Below are 24,511 nucleotides of genomic sequence, written 5' to 3' on the forward strand. Positions count from 1 at the left end.
AGACACACTTCCTTTTAACTACTTCTGGGCGATATGATCACTGTCTAGTGAACTCGTCCATCAGCAACAAAACCATGCTCCATCTGGTAGACCAGGCCATCATGGACAATAGGCTGGTATGAAGGGAGGACCAATATATTGCCAGCTGACTGGTTCTTGTCTTCGCAGAATCTGGGTCGATTCTAGTTCCATCCTTGCTCTTGACGACTAAAACTTTGGAAGCACATCCTGATATTTAGGTCCAAGTAATTGAAACTTGAAAGTTAAAACGAAACCATTTAGTCTTGGCTAGTGAAACTGTGATCCTTAGTCCTTACAGTGTCAATTAATCATCAAATTCAACACGAGGAGTCATGCGTAGAGAGAGAGAGAGAGAGAGAGAGAGAGAGAGAGAGATTAATTGTGACTGACACCGAGTGCGACTGAAAAAGAAAAAGAGATAATCAGAGAGAAGGGTTGCATATGTCAAAGAAGCCCAAAATGGCTTTGGATGTGAAGTCAATCAATGTGCATGAGAAAAACAGCGAGAGTGAACGCTAGGAGCTATTGATCCTTAACTACACGTTGTCGTCTACATTGAGAACCGTGAATGGAATCACGAGTTCAGTATGGAAGAGGAAGTGAATGACAGCATAACCAAACATGGGAGGCAAATTAAGATGGGTCTTCGCTTTTATCTGCAACTCTGCAAGTCTCTCCCTCTATGCTTCTACGCATGAAACCATTAATGCCAGGGCCACACACCACACGTCCAACCACCCAGAGAGAAAGAAGGGATGGGCTCTTGGCCTCTTGGGTACCTGGCATGCAGAGAGTACAGCACGTTCGAGTGGAGTGGAGTGTCGGTGGTAATCAATGAAAAAGTAATGGGTGTAACTTTAAACTGTTATGCTGTCTGCGCAGAAAGAAACTCTCAGGCTCAGTTTTTGGTTATGTTGGGTTGTGGAGCTAGTTGAATGATCATCGAGTTGACTACACAATACCCATAAAGGTCGGCCAGTCATTCCATAGCAACGCCTCGGCCTAGCTCCATATTAAGGGGCAGAGCTGCGACCTAGGGGTCTCAGACTTGGAATGATGAAATCATGTTTCATGCTAAAACATTAAAGATTCATGTAGTCAAAATAGCATTATCTAACATAGCAGATGGTGCATCTGTAATTGTCTCATGCCAAGCCCCAACGGCCCAACCCTTGTGTTAGCCACATATCCAGGGTTTAATGATTTATCTCATGCTGTGAACTAGTCATCTCTCAATCATCATCTATTGATGGGATTGATGATTCATAACATTGCGGAGAATGGTTCGTGGCCACCTTTCTTGGCACAAGAAGCAGAAGCGGGGGGGATCCGGATTCAACTTGAAATGAGCCAACCCGTGATTGGCCAAAAGATCAGGGAAAAACAATGAGCTCAAGTGACTGGAACTATGAAACTCCAATTATCCTATTGATCGGGATTGATGCGCATGAACAGCAGAGAGGTATGAGCTTTGCTGTCTTTACAGAGTCACAAGAAGCAGAAGCAAGGGGATTTCGACAACTTAAAATGAGCCAAGTGATTGGCCAAAAGAAAAAAAAATGAGCCAAGTGACTGGAATATGAAACCATTATCCTTTGGATCGACAGTCATGCGCTGGAAAGCGGGGGAAGATCCGGATGCGTCTGTACAAGGTCCTGGGAACAGGTCTCTTTGCGTTTGGAAATAAATAGTAAATACCCTGCTTATGTCAGTTTCCTTTGGTTCGATGATCGAGCTGAACAGAATGCTAATATCAGTTGGACACAGGCCTGCTAATAAAGCCACCTCCAGAAAACACAGGGGACTCTGTCAAGAGGATTTAAACTCTGATCTACTCTGCTTAACTAGTTTTATTACAAATTTTCCTTTAGCACCAAAAAGTGCTTCTCATCCCTCTCATTCTAAATCATTTTCATGTTTGTATGGAACTTTGCAAATAGAGTTGGAACCATCCATTCATTTGTTTCAATGCCACAAAGGGCCCATTGAGAAATATGATAATCAAAATAAGGAAATTCTAATTCATGTTCAAAAACAATGCATTTCACCCGAACCAAGAGAAGGTTCCACAAAAAATAGGAAGAAAATGGGCTGATTCATGGAAAAACCCCATGCAGAAGCTGGATTTATCTGTTGCAACCCCATTAACAGACACAACATTGGGAACTCACTATAAGTAATCCCCCGCATACCACACCAGGAGAGGACTAATATACAGCAACAGCCACTAGCCTTATTCCTACAGGATTGGTCTAATATGCATATAAAAATAGCAGACGATGAAAAGCAACAGCATTTAGTAATCTTCCCAAGTATTCACACCTTGGGGAGCTCCATAGCATGGCACAATTGTAGTGGCAGCATCAAGAACCTCTGCATGGCTCACAGCTTGATCAGAGTATTCTCCTAGCTAGTCAAATGTAAAGTCGAGTATGGTAGATCTATATCTTTATCAGGGATTGAATGACATGCAAAATCATGAAGGTAACAACAGATCTATTGAGCTGTGATACTAGTAGAATTGAATTTTTAACCACCTGAAAATGAAAGAGTTGTCAATTAACTCTTAAGGTGAACCACCACAGAGTATTTGAAAATAGGAGCTGCTACAATGTTGAGGAGATTGCAGTAAGGCGGCATTTTTATTCCTTCTTCCAGGTCGGCAAGCACTGATATCCTTCACCTCAAAAGGCGCCAAAGTTTGTATGGATTTATTACAAGAAATAAAATACTGCAAGTTAAAAAGCTTGGCAATTGTAAGGCTGCATCACAAAGGGATCCACCCGAAATTTTCAGCAAATTCCATCTGAAATTCTGAATCTCTGATAGATTGAATCACTCTGAGATGTGGTGTCGTGGTATGGTTGCTTATTAGCAGTCTAACACAATGAAGGTCTGCCCCCAGCGTGCCCAAATTTATTCACCCTAAAAAAAGAAAAATAGTAGTAATAATACATTAAATCATGGTTGAGAACATGAAAATTATGAAACATACAAAGAGGGCAAAAAGAATCGTGGAATATGATTCGAATCAAGTTCAGATAATAGAGTGAAAGTAGGTCATTTATTAATCAATTACATAAATGTATTTTCTTAGCTGGATGTGAAAAAAAAATTACACAGCAAATGTGTAAATAAATATATTTAGCAGATTTATATACCTTTTGAAATGGTTAACACATAACCAACCATAAATCCTCAAGCTCTGAACATGATGGGGTAGTCTATCCTTGATCAAGAAGGAAACTTACGTACAATGGAGCCCTCTTTTTAAGGGCTAGCTACTAGGTGAGCCTTCAAGGTCATCAAACATCATGCCTGCAATGCTGCCAGAAAAGGAACTGAATGAGGTCAACAAGGTGAACTTATTGTCTACTGAGCCTACCAAGGACATTTATCCCCTTAGCAGAAGATGAGGTTGTGAAAGATCCTCTTGCAATTAAAATTGTTTCATACCAAGCATTTGTTCTTCCTACCAGATTTCATGACAAGGACATCTGCCAAACAAAAAAGTAATTGCATTCATGCACTGTAGAACAAAAAACATGTAACAGAGAAGAGGTTCAGCTAAGAACTACCCTACTTTAAAAGCTGCAGCAGGTCATTGATAATGGAAGCAAATCAGATTCATAAGGTTAGATGATATATTGAAAACCAGTGGGAGTTTTGATTCCAAACAAGGATCAAGTGTAGGCCCTGTGGAGTTGATATGCAGCAAGTTTGGAGAGATTTTGATGGGCCGAAGGTAAAGAAAGAAGTTATGGTGCTGGAACAATTTAAAAAGCAAAATAGGCCAAATTTGGGATCAAGCAAGGGCTTTAATGAATGTTATGTCCTCCAAATCAGTTGAAACAGAGACCAGATTGCAGTGATCTAGTGACTTGAAGTTGCTAGGAACTGAGCAAGACATTGGTTCTGCAGAGATGCTTTTATCCTTCTGTGATGATGATCAGCAGCAGTGGACTTAACAGCAATTAATGTTTGATTTAGGTCTTCAAAGAGAGTAGTAGCAGCAACAAATTGAAGCTTCGTAGTGGCAGAAAGCCAGAAACAATGGGAATTCAAATGGATTGAAAGACAAAATAGAAGACGAAAATTAAAATTTTCGCAGGTTTAACTTTCTAATGCAATGAAAGGACCTATTTATAGCTTGGCAAAAGCTCCACAAGAAAAGAAATTTCAAAAATTGAAAATAATCTGAAGTTAGAAACTCAAGATTAGCAGCCTAATAGATACAGCAACTTCCAATTAGTAGAACAATACTTTCAACCAACACAAGAACAAAAATTAGAAACAATTTGATATCATCACCATTAAAGGGTGCAAAAATATGAACTAAACTCCTAAAACCCCAACCAATCTGAAGATCAACCCATAGATCTTCTAGAGTTCTAGGAATATTCCACCTAATCAAAATACATGAGTGTGATCTGTTCACATGAACGATGTTTTGACATCTTTTTGGCCCTTGTAGAAGACCTGCTAGGCTAGGTTGACCTGATCCAGTTCCAGTCCATCTGGATCTTGTTTGGTGGACCTTTTTTTTTTCCATTTCTGTCCAGGATCAACATTAACGTGATAACTGAATTCTTGCCCACTGACCTGTGCCTGCTGTATTTTTATGGATGTGATGGAGTGGGTTCCCCATTATAGGTTTAACAGAACTCAACCACGTATATACAAATAGAAGGTGGGCAGTGGAGTCTAGCAAAAAATGTCAGCATTTGTCATAGGCTGAGTATTGATAGGTGTCATTACTCGGACTCAGATTCGGACTCTCTCCCCGAAAGGTGGTCAAAGCATTTTGGTCTGACCCTTCTACAGAAGTTGAGGTTTTTTTTCGAACTGAAGAAGAATAATGCAGGCTTGGTCGAGTTTTGGTTTTATTTTGCTAGTACTCGACTTTGACCTTTTGTTTTGAGTGCATACATTTGTAATAGGTAAATTATAAACCTAGGTTGCAGGTATATGGGATGTGCATCAGGATACTTAGTAGCTAAACAGAATTCCATGTCGAGCCTTGATTAATGTGTAATCAGTATTTAAGTACACAAGGTTACTTAGTGGTTCTCCTATCACATACACAGTTTCAACACTTAAGAATGAAACAGATACTAAATTTGATACTCTTACTGCCACTATCAATTCTACAAAGACAATAATGGAATCTATGCAAGCATTTATTGATCAATTAAAAGCTTCAGATAAGGGAAAGTGCCCCATGCTACTTGGAAATTCTTTTATCCCTGACCCTCCTCATGGTGCACCACTAAGGTCACCAACCCTTCAACTAGCACCACCACCACCCCCACCCCCACCTCATGGAGCTGGCTGTTATGATGATTGTTTAGTTGATAGAGCAGCAAGGTTGGATGTTCCATAATTTTACAGGGACAATAATCTAGAACAGTACCTTGACTAGATTCATAGTTTAGATACCTTTTTCAGATGGTATGGGTTGACTGAGGGCAGAAAAATATTATTTGTATAAGCTAAACTGAAAGGCATAGCTTGAGTATGGTGGATCAAGCAACAACCACAAAATTGATCCCAAGGCATTGGCGGCATTACTTGTTACTTGAGCTGAAATGCATGAACTTATGAACAAAAGGTTCTTGCCTATTGATTATGAGCAACACATGCACCTCAGGTTCTCACATGAAACAAGAGAACCAACCATTGAAGAGTACATTGATAAATTTTATTACTGTGCTACCCGTTTTGATTTTGATTGGGATGAAGAAGTATCGGTGGCACAATTTTGTAATGGATTGCATCCTCAGATTAGTGTTGCACATGCTTCCAGTCAACTCCTCACAATGGAAGACGTTGTACAGGTTGCATATCAGGTAGAAGAGAGTTTGAAATAACCATACTCAGAGGACTTTTTCAGATACCCCTCCGAGGGGTAACAGTTACAATCAGCCATGACATGTTTCTTAAGAGAAGTTCTTCAACAATACCCATAAAACAACAAATTTGGTTGAAACTTGCAAAATTCCGACCGAAATTTTCCATTTTTAGAACCTTAAAACAAAAAACTAGGGGACCGGGAAAAAAAATCCCAAGTTTTGATCAAAATTGTCGAAATTTCGTTGAAACTTGGTTTGTTCGACCTAAGTGGACCAGCTGGTTCATGAGGGAAAAAAATCCCAAATTTGTGGGAAACAAGGAAATTTTGTGGAAACCTGAGACTTTTTCCTGCAAGTCTCGTAGATTTTCCAAATTTTCAATTTTTTTGTTTCTTTCATAATTTCCCCAAATACCACGGCAAATACCCCCTCCATCAGGACTTCCCTATCCAAATTGTGTATTCCTTCAGATTGGTTATCTTAGGCATGTTGATGACCAGACTTATAAAGTTACAGTTGTCGATTATCTTGACAACCATAGACATAAAATGTCATGGGATGTCAATTTTCGTTGGTTGGAGGAGAGGATGTTATAGGCATAATACTACTCAGCTCATAGGATGGATCCACTGAGGTACTCCTCTTGGCACTGAGTTGTACTTTCCTTTCATTGTCAGTTACTTTGATTTTGATGTTTTGAAGTTAGAAATTATATATTAAATGGTTTATACTTAAGTAGTTAAGTTTATAGTGTACTTCTCGGACAACTCTACATTGATGTTATGTACATTGAATGGCATACCTACATTGACTTTTTTAGCAAAATACAACAAATGTGTTATTTATACTCTAATTAGCTTAAATGCAGAGTCCCACCCTAAAATACTCCCTAAAACCGGTCGAAACTTCATGTCAAAACTTGCAAAAAAAATCATAAATTTACTCGAAATTTCCCAATATCCCAACTAGGTTTCCCATTTTCACCTGGTCGAAACTTGAGTTTCCCTCGAATTTTTTTTCTATGAACAGACCATAGGCATTTGGATCAACAGTGCCACCCTCACTGCCTAATCGATTATATTCCTCCATCTTGGTGTGGTTTCCAAAACCCTTCTGTCCTTCAGTGCTTCGTGCATAAAGGATATGGACATAAGAGATTTCAATGCCCTAATCGACTGGTGTCCTACATTAACAAGGACAAAATAATTTATGAACCAAAGGATTACCCACCAACAGGAACAACCAATCTGGTGGCTGAAAGTGAACTAGAGCTTCTTGGCTACAAATAAGTTCCTGATGAGGAAGAAAAAGATTGGCATTGGAATAACATTTTCGCTGAAGATGTTGTTGAAATAAGTTCCTATGTTATATGGTTATCAACCTAGGTAGTTACACTAATGTTGCCGCTGAAGATGTTGTTCGAAAGTTGCGCTTGAAGATGGAATCACAGCCTAACCCTTACATGGTTGCACTGCCACATTCTTCTAGGATGCCCTTGGTTGTGTACCAGGAAAGCCAAGCACTGTGGTTATGAGAACACATATTCCTTCCAGCATCGTGGACCACAGATAAAATTCCTCCAAGTAGAAGATCTTCCATCTATTAAGCTGAAGAAGACTGTTGGAACCCTATAAACCCTAACCCTATTTCACTTAGATCTTTCAAATTCTTCAAATGAACCCTATTTAATTCATCATCCCCTACCCCCTCCTTCACCTTCGACCTTAACCCTGATGTGAACACAAAGAACACCCTGGCTGAAACCCTAAGTAGGGCCCAAAGGAAGGATCTAAGAAGCCACCATGAAGTAGCTAAACGCTACAGGAGGGGTATTTTGGGCACTTCAGCCCTCAATCTACTCCTAAAATTAAATTAGGATTTATTTCAGAATTTCAATAAGTCAGTCTGATTCCAATTTGGAATTGTTTGGAGTCTTTGATTTTGAGTTGAAGTTGTGTTTTGAAGAAGTCCAGTTTGGTGTCAAGTTGGTCATTTGAGTCCTAGGTTATCTAATTAGCATGTGCTATTAAAGATAACTTAAGAGTTAAGATCCCAATTCAAGGGTTGAGATCTTATAGTAATTTGATTCCCTTTAAGTTTGGATAAGAGTCCAGTTTGATATGTAACAGGATCCCATCAATTAAAGGGATCCCAGTTTGAGTCAGAGTCCTTGTTTCATGCTACTAATAGCATTTTCATTGTAAGTTATTTTCAGATTTGATGAATTAAAACTTTGAATGTCTAACTGTCTGAGTGTGGCAGGGTACCTTTGAGGGAGACCTTGCAGTTGTCTTTGTGAGTGATCTTAAATTGAATTCTAGCATTCAAGCAGCTAATACTCGAGTTCAGAAGGTTAACATCAAGTCCAGCAAGCTACTTCAAGTTTCCAGCAAGCATCCAACAGCCCCCTCCCCATCCCCAGCTCCCCTACTCTGTCCACAGGCCTTCTCCACCCCTCCATTCACTGCCGCAGCCTCCAGACCCCCTCCCCCTCTGCTTCAGACCTAGAAAACCATCCCCTCCCCATCACAAGTAGGCCCTGCCGCTTACCCATTAATCCCCTGCAGTTTCAGCCCCTTCCCCTAGCACCTGAGACCCTTCCCTTCTCCTTCTTCCCACGGCTTTCAGATCCTAACCCAAATAGGATTGTCCCACTCCCTGCTCAGTTCTAGCCCATTCAACCCCTATAAGTTGCAATAACCTGTAGAATCAAGTCCTCACCTCCATTTCCCTATACCAATCCTCTTTTCTGAGTTTTGAAATTTCTGCACTTCAGTTTCTCTAATTGAAAGTTGCAGAATTTTGAGAAATTCCAGAAAATTTCTAAAACACCTTAAACCCATCCCTACATACCTGAGTTAATTCTGAACTGCAGAATAGTACCTCCTTAGTGCAAAACTGCAGCACAACAGCCCAAATCCTCAAAACCCCTAGCCCTAGCTGAATCCTAGTCGACATAGGACTAGAGTTTCAAATCCGAATTTCAGTCTCTAAAGGAAGTCAGATCTGAAACCCACTCTATACAAGGCCGACTTGCTTTAAAAACCCTAACAGAACCCTCTACTTATTGCTGGAATACTCTTGGGAAGCCACATTCTAGGGAGATTGCAACCTCAACCCTAACCCTAGACCTGTGGTTATATTATTTGGTAGCAGAGCTGGGTTCCAGCAACTCTCCAGAGATTCAAGGCACCATGGGTGAACCATACACAAGACTGCAACTTGAGCACCTCTTGAAGCTCCAGCAAGTTTTGCTTCTACAGATGACAGAGATGAACACAAGCGTTACCAATTTGGAACTAGCAAGGATACAGACCGTGCGCAAACTCCACCACCACCACCACCAATCAGAGTTCAATTTCAGGTCTATACACCACATGGTGAAGGAACAGGTGCAGCCAGGAGATACAGAGATGAAGAGCCAGAGCCATACGGCCCATACCTCCCTAGATAGTCTAAAGACAGAAATGGCCACACTAGGGAGTCTAGGTATGAAAACATAATCAATGATAGATATGAGCCACATGGTGGGCAACAGAGAAGGCAGACAACCACCAACAGACATTCAAAGAGTACATGAGAGCCTACTTCACTAAAGGCCAAGAACCAAGGAGAGGCACAAACCACCACAAGGTAAAACTGTAGCTAAAAGAGTTTTTTGGGTCCCTTGACCCTCAAGTTTTCTAGACTGGAGGGCAGCCCTAGATGATTACTTCAAATGATATGACGTGTCAAAAGAGAGAAAGATGCAGTTAGCCAAGACTAAACTGATTGGGGCAGCCAGAGAATGGTGGAACATTATGTCTCGAGAGCTCTATTATGAAGGAAGAGAACCCACTACTTGGGACCAGATGAGAAGGGAGCTTACAGAAAGGTACCTTCCCGAACACTACAAAACCAAACTCCAGGAGCAGTTTCATACACTAAAACAAGGTAATTTGTTAGTAGCTGATTAAATTCAGCTGTTTGATACGTTGGCCTCTAGAACTAGTAGAAAGGAGAGCAAACTCCAGACCATGACTAGGTTCAAACTTGGGCTAAAACCAGATATACAATTGGCACTGAGGGTAATTGATATTGTTGACTTAAGGGATCTGTTTGACAAAGCACTAAGGGCTGAAACACTGTTAACCCAAAAGAAGCAGTCCATCCAGGACTATTGGAGAGATCCACCCCTTCCCAAGCCCCAACCTCACTACTACTGTAACACCAGCCAAAGCAGAAAACCGTGGGCTTATATTTAGCAATAATCCGGGGATATGTTTCTTCTTAATGAGAGAGGGCACTTTGCCAGAGAGCATCCTAAGAGAAGGGGATTAACAGTCTTAGAGGCACCTCCACCAGACCCCACCACCAAAGAGACCCATAAGTGTCCACTGCTAGATCTCGAAGATGATGAATACAGTGAAAACAGGATAGATCCAGCAGCTTATCTAAACGTGATCTCCAAAATTCTGATGTCGGTCACTACTATGGAAGAAGAAGACTAGAAGAGAAACACCATCTTCCATATCAGCATTATGGCAAGAGGACTCAAAGCCCTAGCCATTGTGAACAGTGGCAGCAGCATAAATGCAGTAGCAGGAGACTTCCTAGAGAAGGCAGGACTCACGATAGAAAAGCATCCAAAACCCTACAAAGTAGCACTTTTGAATGATTCCAGGTTGGACGAAACTACCAGATGCCTCATCCCAGTCAGTCTACACTCCTACTCAGATGCCATTTGGTGCGATGTTATCCTTATGAAGGCCATTGATATTATACTTGGAAGACCATGGCTGTTTGATAAAGATGTCACCATTCCTTGCAAGGAGAATAGTGCATCTACAAACATGAAGGGCAGAAAATTGTACCACTCCCGCTAAACATAGCTGAAGAAACTAAGAAGAGACAAGCCATGCGAACCAGCCAGGAGAGTCCTAATCAGAACTAGACAGTGATGATGAACCAATTTAGCAAGGCTCCATCAAGGCCCAGTGAGAAGACAGAAAAACATACAGAGTCCCAACAAAAGGCAACCATTCATTGAGGATGAATGCTTTCAAGAGGGGGGAATTGATGTGAACACAAAGACCCCCAGGCCAAAACCCTAAGTGGGGTCCACATGAAGGATCTAAGAAGCCACCATGAAGTACCCAAACCCTACAAAAGGGGTATTTTGGGCACTTCAACACTCAATTTACTCTTGAAAATAAATTAGGATTTAATTTCAGAATTTCAGTAAGTCAGTCTGAGTCCAATTTGGAATTGCTTGGAGTCTTTGATTGTGAGCTGAAGTTGTGCTTTGAAGAAGTCCAGTTTGTTGTTAAGTTGGTTATTTGAATCTTAGGTTATCTAATTAGCATGTGCTATTAAAGATAAAAGTGTGAGATCCCAATCCAAGGGTTGAGATCTCGTAGTAATTTGGTTCCCTTTTAAGGTTTAGATAAGAGTCCAATTGATATGTAATAGGATCCCATCAGTTAAAAGGATCTCAGTTTGAGTCAGAATCCTTTGTTTAAGCTATAAATAGCCTTCTCATTGTAAGTTATTTTCAGATTTGATGAACTAAAACTTTGAATGTTTAATCACCTGAGTGTGGCAGGGTTCCTTTGAGGGGGACCCTGCAGCTGTCTTTGTGAGTGATCTTAAATTGATTTCCAGCAGTCAAGCAGCTCATACTCGAGCTAAGAAGGTTAAATCATCAAGTCCAACAAGCTACTTCAAGTTTCCAGCAAGCATCCAAGTAAATCCAAGAGCCCCCTCCCCATTCCCAGCACCCCTACTCCGTCCGTAGGCCTTCTCCACCCCTCCATTCACTGCCACAGACTCCACACCCCCTCCCCCTCTGCTTCAGACCTAGAAAACCCTCCCCTCCCCATCACAGCTAGTCCCTGCCCCTTCCCCCTTAATCCCCTGCAGTTTCAGCCCCTTCCCCTGGCACCCAAGACCCTCCCCTTCTTCTTCCCACGACTTTCAGTTCCTAACCCAAGCAGGACCCCCCCCACTCCCTGCTCAGTTCTAGCCCATTCAACCCCTATTAGTCCTAACCTCTTTTTCCCTAGACCAGTCCTCTTTTATGAGTTTTGAAATTTCTGCACTTCATCTTCTCCAATTGAAAATTGCAGAATTTTGAGAAATTCCAGAAAAATTCTAAAACATCTTAAACCCCATCCCTACATACCTGAGTATGTTCTGAACTGCAGAATAGTACCTTCTTGTGCTAAACTGCAGCACAGCAGCCCAAATCCTCAAAAGCCCTAGCCGAATCATAGTTGACATAGGACTGGAGTTTCAAATCTGAGTTTTAGTCACTAAAGGAAGTCAAATCTGAATCCCAGTCTATACAAGGCCAACTTCCTTTAAAAACCCTAACAAACCCCTCTACCTACTGCTGGAATACTCCAGGGCAGCCAACCTAAACCCTAACCCTAGATCCGTGGTTGCATTAAACCCTAACCTGAGCCCCATTAGAAACCCTAATCTTCCTAAACCCTAGACTTGGAGTTTACAAATCTGATAAATTACAGCAAGGTTCAGACTTGAATTCCATTAAACCTAGCCCTTCTAACCCAAGCCGAACTCTGAGTTCCCCTTTTTTGAAATCTAAAACACCCAATTCAGCCCTAATCCCACAGCCGTAGGGTTGTTAGATGCTAATTTTACTGCTGATTGACTTGATTTGATCCTGAAGACTAACCCTCAAATGGGGCCTACATCAAGTCAACGGTGACAGAGCAGACACTGGATTTGATATTTTATATGCTTGTTGTTCTATCACCTTGTAAACAATGGCAAGATCTTGAGAATGAAGAAAATGATACTGAAGAAGCTGTCCATGAGGATAAAGAGGGATCCCCTGAAGATTCTTCTTAAAAAGATTGTAGATATTGGCAGTCGTTGGGGTAAAATATAAGGCTGCAATGTGTAAGGACAATGAAGAAATTATCATGCATGAAGATTTGAATGAATTATTCTGGGATTTGGCACAGTAAATAAAATGCAGGATGAGGATGCTCAGAAAAGTTGTATGGCGATTCCAGAAAAGGGTGGCACTTGTGGAGGATGCAGAGGTGGGTACACCGTACAGTGGGGAGGGTGGAGAATGGGGTATGCTGGTAGAACAATAAAATTGGACGAGGGCATGGACAGCGCCGACAGACGGCAACCACAGAAGGCAGCAACCTGGTCTTCATTTGGAGGGTTGCATCAGTTCCTTCAACTGAGGCTTTGGTGACAAATGGAATGCACAGAAAATTCAAAGCCATTGAATTGGACAGCGGCAAGGGACACCAATTGCGTGTTTGAAGAGGGTCTATTATTGGGCCTCTAAGAATGTTCCTGAATTGGCATGATTGTGCAGCAAACAAGTGAAGAACAAGCTTCTGCTCTTACTTCACCTTGAGGACAAGGTGAAATTCAAAGGGAGTGATCAGTGGTGATGTTAGGACCATGGTAGGACGCCATGGGGATGAGAAATTGGGGTTGACTTAACCAACTGCCCTGGTGGGCTGTACAAAAGGGGAGAAGGTGTGAGGAAAGGTTATCGGAAGTTTTGTCTGAGGTTTGGGCAGCCTTTGGCTGAGGGCAGCGTAGCTGTAGGGGTTGACTGATACCATCAAAACCAGTGTATCTTTCATATTTTCAGTGTTTCTTTTCATGCTTTGTTAGTCCAGATAGGAGGTTCCTATCATGAGGTCAAGCACTTAATAGGAGTTTCCAAAATTGCATTCCTAAAATAGATATTTTTTTAGGAGGGAACAAAAGCATCCTCCCCTGTTTATTTATTATTGCTGCCATTGCTTTCCTACTGCATATTTTTTATACTTCTGGAAGAAATGATTGTGACAACATTTTGATACATCAAAATTCATCCAAGACGGACCTCAGGACACATTAAATTTGCCCCAAAATGAAGTAGCTGCCCCGAGTTTGAGGTGGGCAAGAGCCCCTCCAGTAGGTGAGGTGGGGTTAAGGCTGCATATAATATGACCCTCCCCAGACCACACAGCAGCAACCAGCAAGAACCCAGTGCACTGGGAACTTCCTTTATGTTGCTTCATCTGTTTCGCAGCCGACTGATCATATTTTAGAATCAAATGCATGAATGAAGTAGTCAAACAAATGGAGACTATGTTCACAGTTAATCATCTCCTTCAATTTGTCGCAACAGTAAGCTCCTATATTATTTCAAGAAGCATCTTCCTGCATCAATTATTTTCTTGTGCAACAGAGCCAACACTATGTTGTTTCAAATCTACCAACTTCAAGCAAAAGGTACACCTGATGTTGTAACCCATATATGAGTTTGGAAAGACAGTTCTAGCTATTGCGAGCCTAAGTTATTAAAGCAGTGCAGTTTTGTAGTTTCATATCAAACTTTTGTTCCTTAATATCAAACTTTTTTCTCCTAAATTTACATCACATGCTTTGCAAAGTTTCTAGATGATGAGGGCATGGCAACTACATGAATAAGAAGAGCAAAAACAAAAAAATATTGTGAACCAGAACACCAATAAGCACTAATAACATAATTAAGATAACACTAACAAGGAACAAAAAAAGATTATATATATAATATATTCTAAAAAGAAAGCTTATTAAAATAAAATAAAAACTATGTGTGGTACCTCAGGCATTGAGTCCAACCATTCAGGTGCAATCATCTACTCGCTGATTGCTGCACCACCTAGCTCCACTGGTAGTCTCCGAATGTGGACCATTGGAGCTATTCCTTTCAAAACCAATGATCCATTTGCTTCAAAGTAATTCCAGAAGGGAGAAATGTTAAGAAAATGTTTCTGAAATGTATTTGCCATAATCAGAGAATTTTAGCAGTGAGATGCAGGCAATCCTCTTGGCCAAATCATGTATCTCCCAATTATCTGGGCGTTGATCCCATAAGAAATGCTATTGCACTGGACTTATTCACTGTCTAAGATTATACTCTCGAGGCATCGCACTGCATGGGTTTTATAATCTTTGTTGAGCTGCTTTAGTAGTGCTCCGTGTGTACATGAATCAGGCTCAATTCTTCTGTCCAGCATTTCACCATACAACCTCAAAGCTTCATACCAATTACCCAGATTGCAGTTCTCATTTATCAGTAATGTGTAAGTATATTTATTTGGTGAAAGCCCTTCCTCCTCTATCTCCATAAAAAATTTGTAAGCTTGATCCACTCTTTGCACTTTGCACAAACCATTTATCAGCGCATTATAAGTGATCACATTTGGCAATACACCCTTCTCTTGCATCTGTGAGAAGAAATCAAAGGCTAATTTAAGCTTACCTTTACCAGCATGAGCATGAATCAAGAGTGTGTATGTCACAACTGTAGGAGACAAGCCGCTGCTTAGCATCCCATTGAAAACCTCCCTAGCTTCCCTGAGATGGCCAGTCTCCAAATGAGCATGAATAATACAAGTATATGTCACCTGATCTGGAACTAACCCATCTTCAACCATTCTACGCAACAACCAATATGCTTCTTCCAGGTTACCAGATTTACAAAGGCCATCAACCAAAACATTGTAAGTGATTGTATTAGGTGGGAAACCCTTCGCTAGCATTTCCTCTTGCAAAGTAAATGACTTGTTCTTATCACCAAATTTTAGCTCACCAACTATCCGGGTTGTGTAAGCAATGCTATCTGGCTGCAGTCCTGCATGTAGCATTTCATCAAAGAATTCTCTAGACATTGCTAGATTTCCCCACTTCAAAGAGCCATTCACTAAAATAGTGTAAGTGAATACATCTGGGAGAACCCCCTTACTGGTCATCTCTTCCTTGAGTTCTCGTGCACTTTTGAAGTTCCCCAATGAGCAGAGGCCATCTATAAGTGTATTATAAGTAACTATGTTAGGTATGAGCAATCGGTTTCTTAGTTCATCAACTAATAGGAAAGCCTCTCTTAAGTTCCCTACTCTGCAATACCCATAAATTAAAGTGTTATACGACACTATATCTGGCTCCAAATTGTTTTCTAACATGTTGGAGAACCATTGTGTAGCCTTGACCATTCTTTCCCACTTGCAGAACCCGTCAATGAAAGTGTTGTAAGTCTCAACTGTGTGAGAAGCACCTCTCTGCATCATCTCACTCCCAAGGGCTAATGCCCCAACAATGTTGCCCTTCTTAAAGTAACCATGAATCAGAGGATTATATGTTAATGCTGAGACCTTCAACCCCGAGTTAAACATTTCATTTATCAAACCTTTGGCCTGGTCTACCTCTCCTTTTTTCGACAATCCATTGATCAAAATATTATAAGTTACATCGTTGGGGGCACACCCTCTGTCTTGCATCTCCGACAGTAGGTCCAAAGCTTCTTGCACCTCACCTTCCTTGCAGAAAGAGTCTAGCAAGGTGTTGTAAGTAACAATAGTCGGCTGGATACCAAACTCACCCATTAGCTTGTAAATTTCTCTTGCTTTGCTCCCAAGGTTTTTATCTCTAAGAGTCCTGAGGATTCTGTTACAGTTTTTCCCATTTGGATATAACCCACGTCGCACCATCTTATCAAAAGTTGATAAACACGGTTGAATCATGGATTTTTTGGTGTAAACCAACAACAAAACATCGAGGAGCTTAATCAAAACCTTCGGACTCAAGTACCCATCAACCAAAATGTCAACGATTCCATGCAAGTTAATGTTGACCGCTCGCTGCATCACCCAGTAGGCAGATCGCATAAGATTGTTCTCGGCCAGAATCTCAAGAATGACACAGAAAGCAAATTCAGAGTGTTTGAATTCGGGTTGACTCTCTGCCCATTTAAAGAACCGCAATGCGATTTTAGGCCTCCGCCTGATCGATTTAAGGACACGAACGAACAGGTCCGGGTCAATAATTACAGCTCGCAATCGATCGGAAAGCATGAAACCATGCATAAAGGCGCATCGGTTGCGGACAAGGGTCTCAGATACAAGGTTAATGTAGTAGTTCTCTAAAGAAGCATTGTCTTTGTAGGAACAGAAGCGCAAAGAATAACCAACGGGGCAGAGAAAACGAACCTTTGGAAGGCTTGCTATTGCTAAGGAAGCAAAGGTCCTCGAAGCTCTGAAATAGAGAGCCATTAGTGGAAGAAAAATGCATAAAAGGATCTTAAGGGTGTTTGGTCTCCTCTGTTTTCGCCTTATTCGATACTTTTACGCCAAAATCGAACATGGACAAATCTCCTGCAGCAGTTGCAAGACAGGATCCTCCATTCAACCGTTCGACCTGTATCAATCTCCAACGATTTAAAGATCTCTCTCTGGTGGATTCCAGCAAACACTTGGCATCGACCAATAGCTGCAACAGAGCAGATACCCAAAATAGGGTTTCCGCTCGTTCTTGACTGGCGAAGGCGGCTACGTTCATCCCTTCATTCCCTCGGTGCCAGTATCTCATTCCTCCATCTCCGACATCCAGAGAGTCCTGAGACGAGACTGAAAACACGATATCAATGGACCGGGCACAGGAGCCGACCCGACGCCATTGACCAGCTCTACAACTTGGCTGAACTGTTGAAGTGGTTTGATTATGGCCATCCAAACTTTATACCTCTACATTTTTCTTTGGTAGAAAAACCAAACTTCATGCGTGTTCATGCGTGTCCTATTAGCTATCGCTACATATATATATTATTGTTTTTACCAAAATAAAAAAATGCATATATATATTATTGTTGAATTCTTTTTCTTTTTTAAATTATTGTTAAAAGTTACTCTAACACGATATGATACTACATTTGGGGTTTGACAACTCTTGTATGTGAGAGGACCAATGAGGGCAGGTATTGGTATTTAGTAGTTTGAAATTTTGCAAAATTTTGACAGAAACAACAATTACATATATAATCGGATAATGTTGGGACATAATTTGTCCTTTATGTAGGTTTGGTCCTGATTCACTGATCAGACATTCAGACCAGCCTGCTTCATGCAAAATGGATCGATCAGTAGATGATTCGAAGGTTTGGCATTAGGCCCAAGAACAAGCTCGAGTCAAAGAGAAATACTATCATTTCCTTGTAAATGTGTGCCATGTGTCCCAAAATCACATTAAATAGTTGAAAATTATTTATAAAATCACATCAAATGAGTGATTGATGTAACTTATAAATGGATTTTAACCATTTAATGTGATGTTGGGACACATAACACACATCTACAAGAAAATGGACCATCCAAAGAGATATGAGTCCCAAGTCAAAGTGCCTATCATGTTTACGAGGAGTTGGTTTGGTTCATGAGGCTTTCCTAAGGACACTTTTTGTGCTGGGGCTGACAAGATGTCATATGTTACATGCCACCAAATGTAGTCTCAAGTGACATGCTTGTTAGGCAATGCGTTGATGGAGCCTTTTATAGATTGAGACGTTACCCACCAACCAACACGCCATGTTGGGCGCTATTGATGTTTGACTTGTCAACCAACAGGGAGATAAAGGCCAACCTAAAGGTTCCAACGATCAACATGCCTTTGATGCTACCACAAGTAGTGTCCAGATCAACAACCCCGATGGGGCGACGCTTCCTGACCACAAAGATCAATCGGGCCCACGGTGAAAAACACTTTTAAAAAACATAAAAAATAAAAATTTTTTTTTTCACCAGTGGGACCCACTGGTTTTTATGGTCAGGAAGCCATCGGGTAGCAATCTGTGCTCCCCCAACGGAAAGATGATCCGGATCCCCACAAGTACCCCTCACCAACCTCATTTAATGGTGATGGTGATGGTCAATCACTCTCCCACCACTTTCTAGCTATTTAGTATTTACGTCAGAAGCCTGCTCTGACATTTCTTTCATGTAAACAGGTTCCGGCCCAACCAGCACAGGATCGACCACAGTTCAACCAAGGAGTCAGATTTAGTTGTAACTGGTTGGGCTTTCCTCTGCTGTGACTTCCTCCGAATGAGTTCACGGACACCCTTCAACCAGTTCAACCTAATATATACGTTAGATAACTTTCGGTCCTGGCGTTGCCGGATTACAAATAGCAAAGGGACCATCACAGGAATGAAACTGGAAAAAATGCATCACGGAAGATGAGTAGGACTTCAATAGAAACGGTCACCCAGGAACAAATACAGTTTTTCCCACTTATGGTATTCTAATGCATAAGCTGAAAGATATACATGATAATCCGCTATGTTCTTGTATTGCTAATTGCCAAACCGACAAAACTTAGGAAACTCTAACTTCATTAAGCTCAACTTGTGCAACAGCTGCATTGATTGCATCAATGACCTCCATCTTCCCCCGGCTGAGTGCTTCATCCAATGGAGTCTTCTCATAGCTAGCCATACACCAAATGAAAAACATTAAATAATTCTTCATCTTTAACTAAACAAAAAAATTATAGTTGAAGCTCTTGTTTACAGGTTATAAAAAACAGACCTATTTAGCATTGTTACATTGGCTCCTCCTAGAATCAAACTCTTAACCACCTGGAAAACCCAGTAGTTTACTAACTTGTATGATGAATCAAATTGACTGCAATAGCCTTGATAACACCATTACCTCAGTATGCCCATTGAGGCAAGCCCAATGAAGAGCAGTATTTTTCTCCACATTACAAGCATTAAGATCCTGCGTCATAGAAATGCAAGAACATTCAAGTTCATTACAATGAATCAAGATATCACTTTGTAATTGCATCACAGAAGGCTCATCCAAAGACTCAAATGGACTAGCTCAACTATCAGAATGCTTTTAATGCTTGTCATTTCTATCACATACATCAAATGGTTCAACATGAACAAGACACGACACCTTCTTTCATATGATAATGATCTTTATGATTATACAATAAGTCAAATTACATGGAATGAATTCACTGGTAACACAAACAATAACATAATTGGGGCAGATTGGCTACATGAACTCTAATCAAGACATGCCTTCAACACCCAACACCCTAATCCCACCCCCATGCAAAGAGGGGGGGGGGGGGGAATGAAAAACAAAAGGGAAGAAAGGAGGAGGCACATATTCCGTTTTGGCACTTGGGACAAGGTACAGTAAGGTGTTGTAATTTTTTGGTTGGGATGAGGGGATAATTTCTTCCAAAAGAACACAAGGCTAAAAATATTCTCTCCACAACCCAATTCTGTAACTCTGTTCAGCTTCCACAAGCGCTGTCAGAACCACCGGACTGAACCATATCAACCTGTAATTAGATGGCCATTGGCCAGAAGCATGCCCAGGTTTAACAACTTCACTTGCAGTGGCAGCAGGTCTAATTTCAGTAAAAGGAACTAGTTGGCAATGGCTTACCATACATAATGTACTAAGATGGTTATTTATACAATCCATGGAGCTTGACAAATGATCAACTAAACTGCTAAAAAATGTTTTCGACAGAACATCATAGTGAAAAGTCAATTTTGGGCAATCAGGGCAAACCATCTAGTGCCCAGAAAGGACCAAATGTCAACAGTAACCCTCACCCATAACCTGACCAGTGCAGCCTGCTTGCAATGTTATATTTATATTCTTTTCCAAAAATTTAATTCCAAGAAATCAAGACTTGGCCTGAAAGGGTTCAGGATTGAGTAAGTAAATACCATCATCCCATTCATCCGTTATAAAGATGACATGTAGCTGACCCAACCAAGTTGGGATAAGGCTGGGTTGAAAACAGACACCTCAATAACTTACCAAGAATATAGCATCCCAAACACAAAAGTACTAACTGAAAGAATATACAAGAAATCTTCATGATAAGGCCTTCTCACCACTCCATTTTGTATAAGATACTCCACGATACCAATATGTCCATTAGCAGCGGCCATGTGAAGTGCTGAAAACACAAATGATACCAAAAAAATTAAACAAGGAACTAAATTTTGAAACATCAACCATTAAATAATTGTTAAGAATAATTACAGGGGAAAATAATGTCTTAGATCCCAAACATGCTTGCAATTGGTTTGTGGATATGGGAATAGAGACCCAAGTGAGAGAGAGCAGCAGCAGCAGAACCAGAATGAAGTAACTAAAATATTAGGTTTTACAAGATATCGAAAAAGAAAAGAAATAATTACTATTTTCATCATATCATAGCCCATGGATATCTTAAACAAGAAATTGTCACCACTTGTATACCACTAAACCTTAATACCAAACAAGACATGCATTAGAGGAAATAAACCTCAATAGATGAAAAGATCAATTAAATAAATCTTACCATAAAGCAACAACCAAACAACTGGACTGAATACCGAGATACAATATTGAGGGAAAGAATCAGGTATCAGTGCCAATGAACAGCTTGTACCAAGATTACAACCATTGACAGGCCCTAGGTACCATATCTGCAGACCATTGAATGGGATAATAGGGTTGAGACATGCAGTCAATAGTGGAGACCTAGAGTGGCCCTCAACCAGTTTTTGGTGAGTACAAATGGTTTGGTTGGTCAACCAAACCATTGGAACTCCTTCAGGAAATGCTCTGATAAAGCAATTCGAAGAATCTTTCGGAATATAAGTGTCTGCGTTGGGAGCTAAAATGTTTTGGCATGTAAAGAGTTGCCTGGGTGAATCAGGCTAGCTCCCATAACATTGACCCCTTGCCCACAAAACAAACACACACACACACACACACACACACACACACACTCCCTACGAAAAATCATTTTCTTACCATTGGCACTCCACTGTAAATCTTCAGGATAAAGAAGTTCAAGAGGATCCTTGAAGCACCTTGTCATCAAAAAACTACTTTATTTCTAATGCCTGTCTAAAAACCAACACCTCAAATGATTAAAGTTGAAAATCACAACTTCCTTACAAAGACAAGTACCATACTTTTATCCTTGTTCAGCCTCCCAAAATTGACAAATCCATATTTTGTGCCATCACATTCCTCCAATTCCTTTGGTTTCCCAGTCCACGAAGTGCTTTTTTAGAAAGAAAACCCAATCACTATAATAATATTTCTGGAGTTATAAACCAATCCAATGAATATCAGACATCCAACTTAGTAGCAAAAGAAGAGGAAGAGCATAATTGGTAAGCAGGCACCTAGCATAATTGAGATTTCAATGTCAACTTGGTTTTCAAACTGGGTCAAAACCAATATATTTCACTGTATGCCATTAGAATACTTAGATACAAATTAACTTCAAGAAAACCAGTGCTGCACTGAAAGCAACTCATGTTATTACCCTTATTTTATCTCATGAAGTGTTCTCTTTCTTAAGGTTGGCTGTTATTAGAAAAAATTTCTCGTTATGATTCTTATCCAGAAATATATATATCAAGAAGACTGAGTCTTAGTTTTCTAATTCATTATTACGCATTTACATCACATAACTCTGTTGTAAAAGTTTTACGATCTTCATTCAATAAGCTTCAAGAATTTGTTGGGTGGAATTTCAAGTACTACATATAACCAATTTCAGCTAATTCTTTATGTTTGAGTTTCTAGGACTGATTTTTTTTATTCTCCAAAATTTGTCATCAAACTAAAGTCCCAAACTCACATCATTTTGATTTGATATAACTTTTGCCATGCTAGTATGGAGATAGGATATCCCTATCTCAGTATTTCTATCTTAAATAATTTTGAAAGAATCTAACCCTACTTACTGACAAAATTATGCACATCATGGTATGGGACCCTAGATATCTAAGATTGATCTTGAAAAGAAGCGGAAGCTTTATTACCAACAGTTTTTCACTTACAAAGAAATAGATCTTTGTAGTGTAGAATCATTCTAGTGATACAAAAGAAAAAAAAGCCAAGATGTGACTTTCAAGATAATGTTGTGTGCAGCAAACAATCATAACAAGCATGATAACTAATAAATTAGATCAGCTCTGCAGTTAACAGTAAAGGTATAAGTGATGGGCCATAATGACAATAACCTGTTCTTCCTTGAGAATCTTTAGAATCAAGAGAAACACCTGTAGATGCTAAGCTTATGACATCATCGATATCATCATATCTAGCAGCCTGTCAAGTTTATTTAAAAAAGAAAAATTAATGAAGTACTGAATAATTTGCTGCAAGTAACTTTTATAGGAGCATCCATATATATTGACACAATGCTAGCATTGTTAGTAAAAAGTGGATTGCATAGTACAATGAAAAAAATAGAAAGGCAAAATAACAATGAAAATAGCTAGATAAGTAAGGAAGCCAGGGTTTCCTGCCAACAAGCCAAGAGCAGGATTCAGCATAATCCTATTACATCACACCTCACATTGTCAAGTTCTCTTGCAATACACCAAAGGATTTTCTAAAAATTTGAGAGGAAAAAAAAAATCTCTGATCTCAGTATCAGGTTATTCAAGATTCCACTTCAATCGTCCCTCCCTGTTTTTTACATTGCCTATTGCTAAAAGCTTGGACCAAGTTAGCTTCTGCTCTAAAATATCGTTTTATGTACTAATAAACACATGGGACAAGATCCTCATTCCTGAAGATCTGTTAACCAGATGGTTTTTATGCATAACATTTCCACAACTTTTTTTTTCAAGTGATACACTACCAAATTTTAGGGAGGGAGCTTATCTAGAAAAGAAAATATTACTAATACCAACTGAAAATGGTAGACTTTTGAAGGATTTGCATTCATGTTCTTTAAAGGCTAGCAAGTCAGATAGTGGAGCTTAGTTCAATTATTGCATCACCGTCCCCTTGGAGGAAAGGAAAACAGTACATCAGTGAGGAATATGATCAACTAGTTGAAAATCAGTGTATATCGCATATCTCATTACAGCTAGCAGATGTTGGTCGCCAGGAAGTTGAAGGTAATTTGTGCTTTAAGCGATGGACATCAGCCATCCAGTGAGAGCTCCAGAGGCAATAGAATCATTACTAATTTGAGAACAAGAGCCTTTGTCACGAATAATGTCTTCTGAATTAAATGCCTCCACATTTGCTTGGGTATTATTTGATGCACCAGAGAATTCCACCGTACCAGCTAGATGACATAATTAAATAGCTAGCAAAAAACCACCAAATGTAGGTCACCGGCACAACAAGAAGCAGATATTCATCAGTAAACCTGACCAAACTACTAAGAATTGCAATATCCACACCAGCTGTATGTAAATATTCCTCAGAAGAAAAAACTCAGAGAAGAACGAGATATAAGCGGAAACGAGCTTCACTGCTAAGATTTATATTTAAAAATCTTGTTGCGCCATTTGAAATATCGGCAGATTCAGGCAACTCTATAGCTCACCTCAGCTGAAAATGCCTGCTACGGGTAACCTTAAAACAAATAGCCACTAACCCATGGCGTAAATTCAAGAGATTATCATGTTTCACTCCTATACATCAAAATTCTCATCCATCCATATGCACTATTAAGCTTGAATTCAGACATTCAGCTAACAAGGAAGAGCAACAAAGGCCGCGGCAAATACAATACCCAAAAACAAGTCTCCATGTTTAGACGTACCTCAAGCAATGCCTCAACGTTATCAGGATTTGTCGCCTCGTTTTCTGGTTGATGCGCGATGTTGGCTTCGTCCGTTCCCATGAGCTCTGATTACAGCGAGGGTGAGCGCTCGAGAGATGCTTTGGCCTTGCAGAGTCGAACGAAGTGCCCCTTGGGTTGGTTTAAATCAAAGTTTCTTCGAACTCAAACCGGAGGTTGGACCGTTCTACCCTGACGAATGAACGATCGATGGTCGAGCCGTTTTATCAGAA

The 24,511-nt window shown here is 40.3% G+C and overlaps 2 protein-coding genes across 4 annotated transcripts; both read right to left on the reverse strand.

Annotated features, from left to right (window-relative positions):
* Positions 1 to 1,842: 1,842 nt before the first annotated feature.
* Positions 1,843 to 17,354, reverse strand: LOC149009976 (Pentatricopeptide repeat (PPR) superfamily protein). 3 transcript variants are annotated; one of them, XM_089163009.1, is made up of 3 exons: positions 14,483 to 17,354; positions 3,273 to 3,347; positions 1,843 to 2,946 (listed from the first exon to the last, which is right to left on the reverse strand). In XM_089163009.1, exon 1 carries the CDS (start codon positions 16,928 to 16,930, stop codon positions 14,777 to 14,779), a length of 2,154 nt encoding a protein of 717 aa, XP_089019135.1. In that variant the 5' UTR covers positions 16,931 to 17,354; the 3' UTR covers positions 1,843 to 2,946; positions 3,273 to 3,347; positions 14,483 to 14,776. The 3 variants fall into 3 exon arrangements, with proteins under 3 accessions (XP_089019135.1, XP_089019134.1, XP_089019136.1); XM_089163008.1 differs by having other exon boundaries at positions 3,183 to 3,347; XM_089163010.1 differs by lacking the exons at positions 1,843 to 2,946; positions 3,273 to 3,347 and adding an exon at positions 3,355 to 3,518.
* Positions 17,355 to 18,772: 1,418 nt separating this feature from the next.
* On the reverse strand, positions 18,773 to 24,404 carry LOC149009977 (ankyrin repeat family protein). The gene is made up of 6 exons (XM_089164260.1): positions 24,261 to 24,404; positions 22,717 to 22,804; positions 20,581 to 20,645; positions 19,364 to 19,432; positions 19,241 to 19,290; positions 18,773 to 19,139 (listed from the first exon to the last, which is right to left on the reverse strand). The coding sequence occupies exons 1-6, from the start codon at positions 24,339 to 24,341 to the stop codon at positions 19,028 to 19,030; spliced, it is 465 nt and encodes a 154-aa protein (XP_089020386.1). The 5' UTR covers positions 24,342 to 24,404; the 3' UTR covers positions 18,773 to 19,027.
* Between the last annotated feature and the right edge of the window lie 107 nt (positions 24,405 to 24,511).

The sequence above is a fragment of the Hakea prostrata genome, chromosome 7, assembly GCF_041222555.1.
Source record: "Hakea prostrata isolate BN-2017 chromosome 7, UWA_Hpros_2, whole genome shotgun sequence".
In the NCBI taxonomy this organism is placed as follows: Eukaryota; Viridiplantae; Streptophyta; class Magnoliopsida; order Proteales; family Proteaceae; genus Hakea; species Hakea prostrata.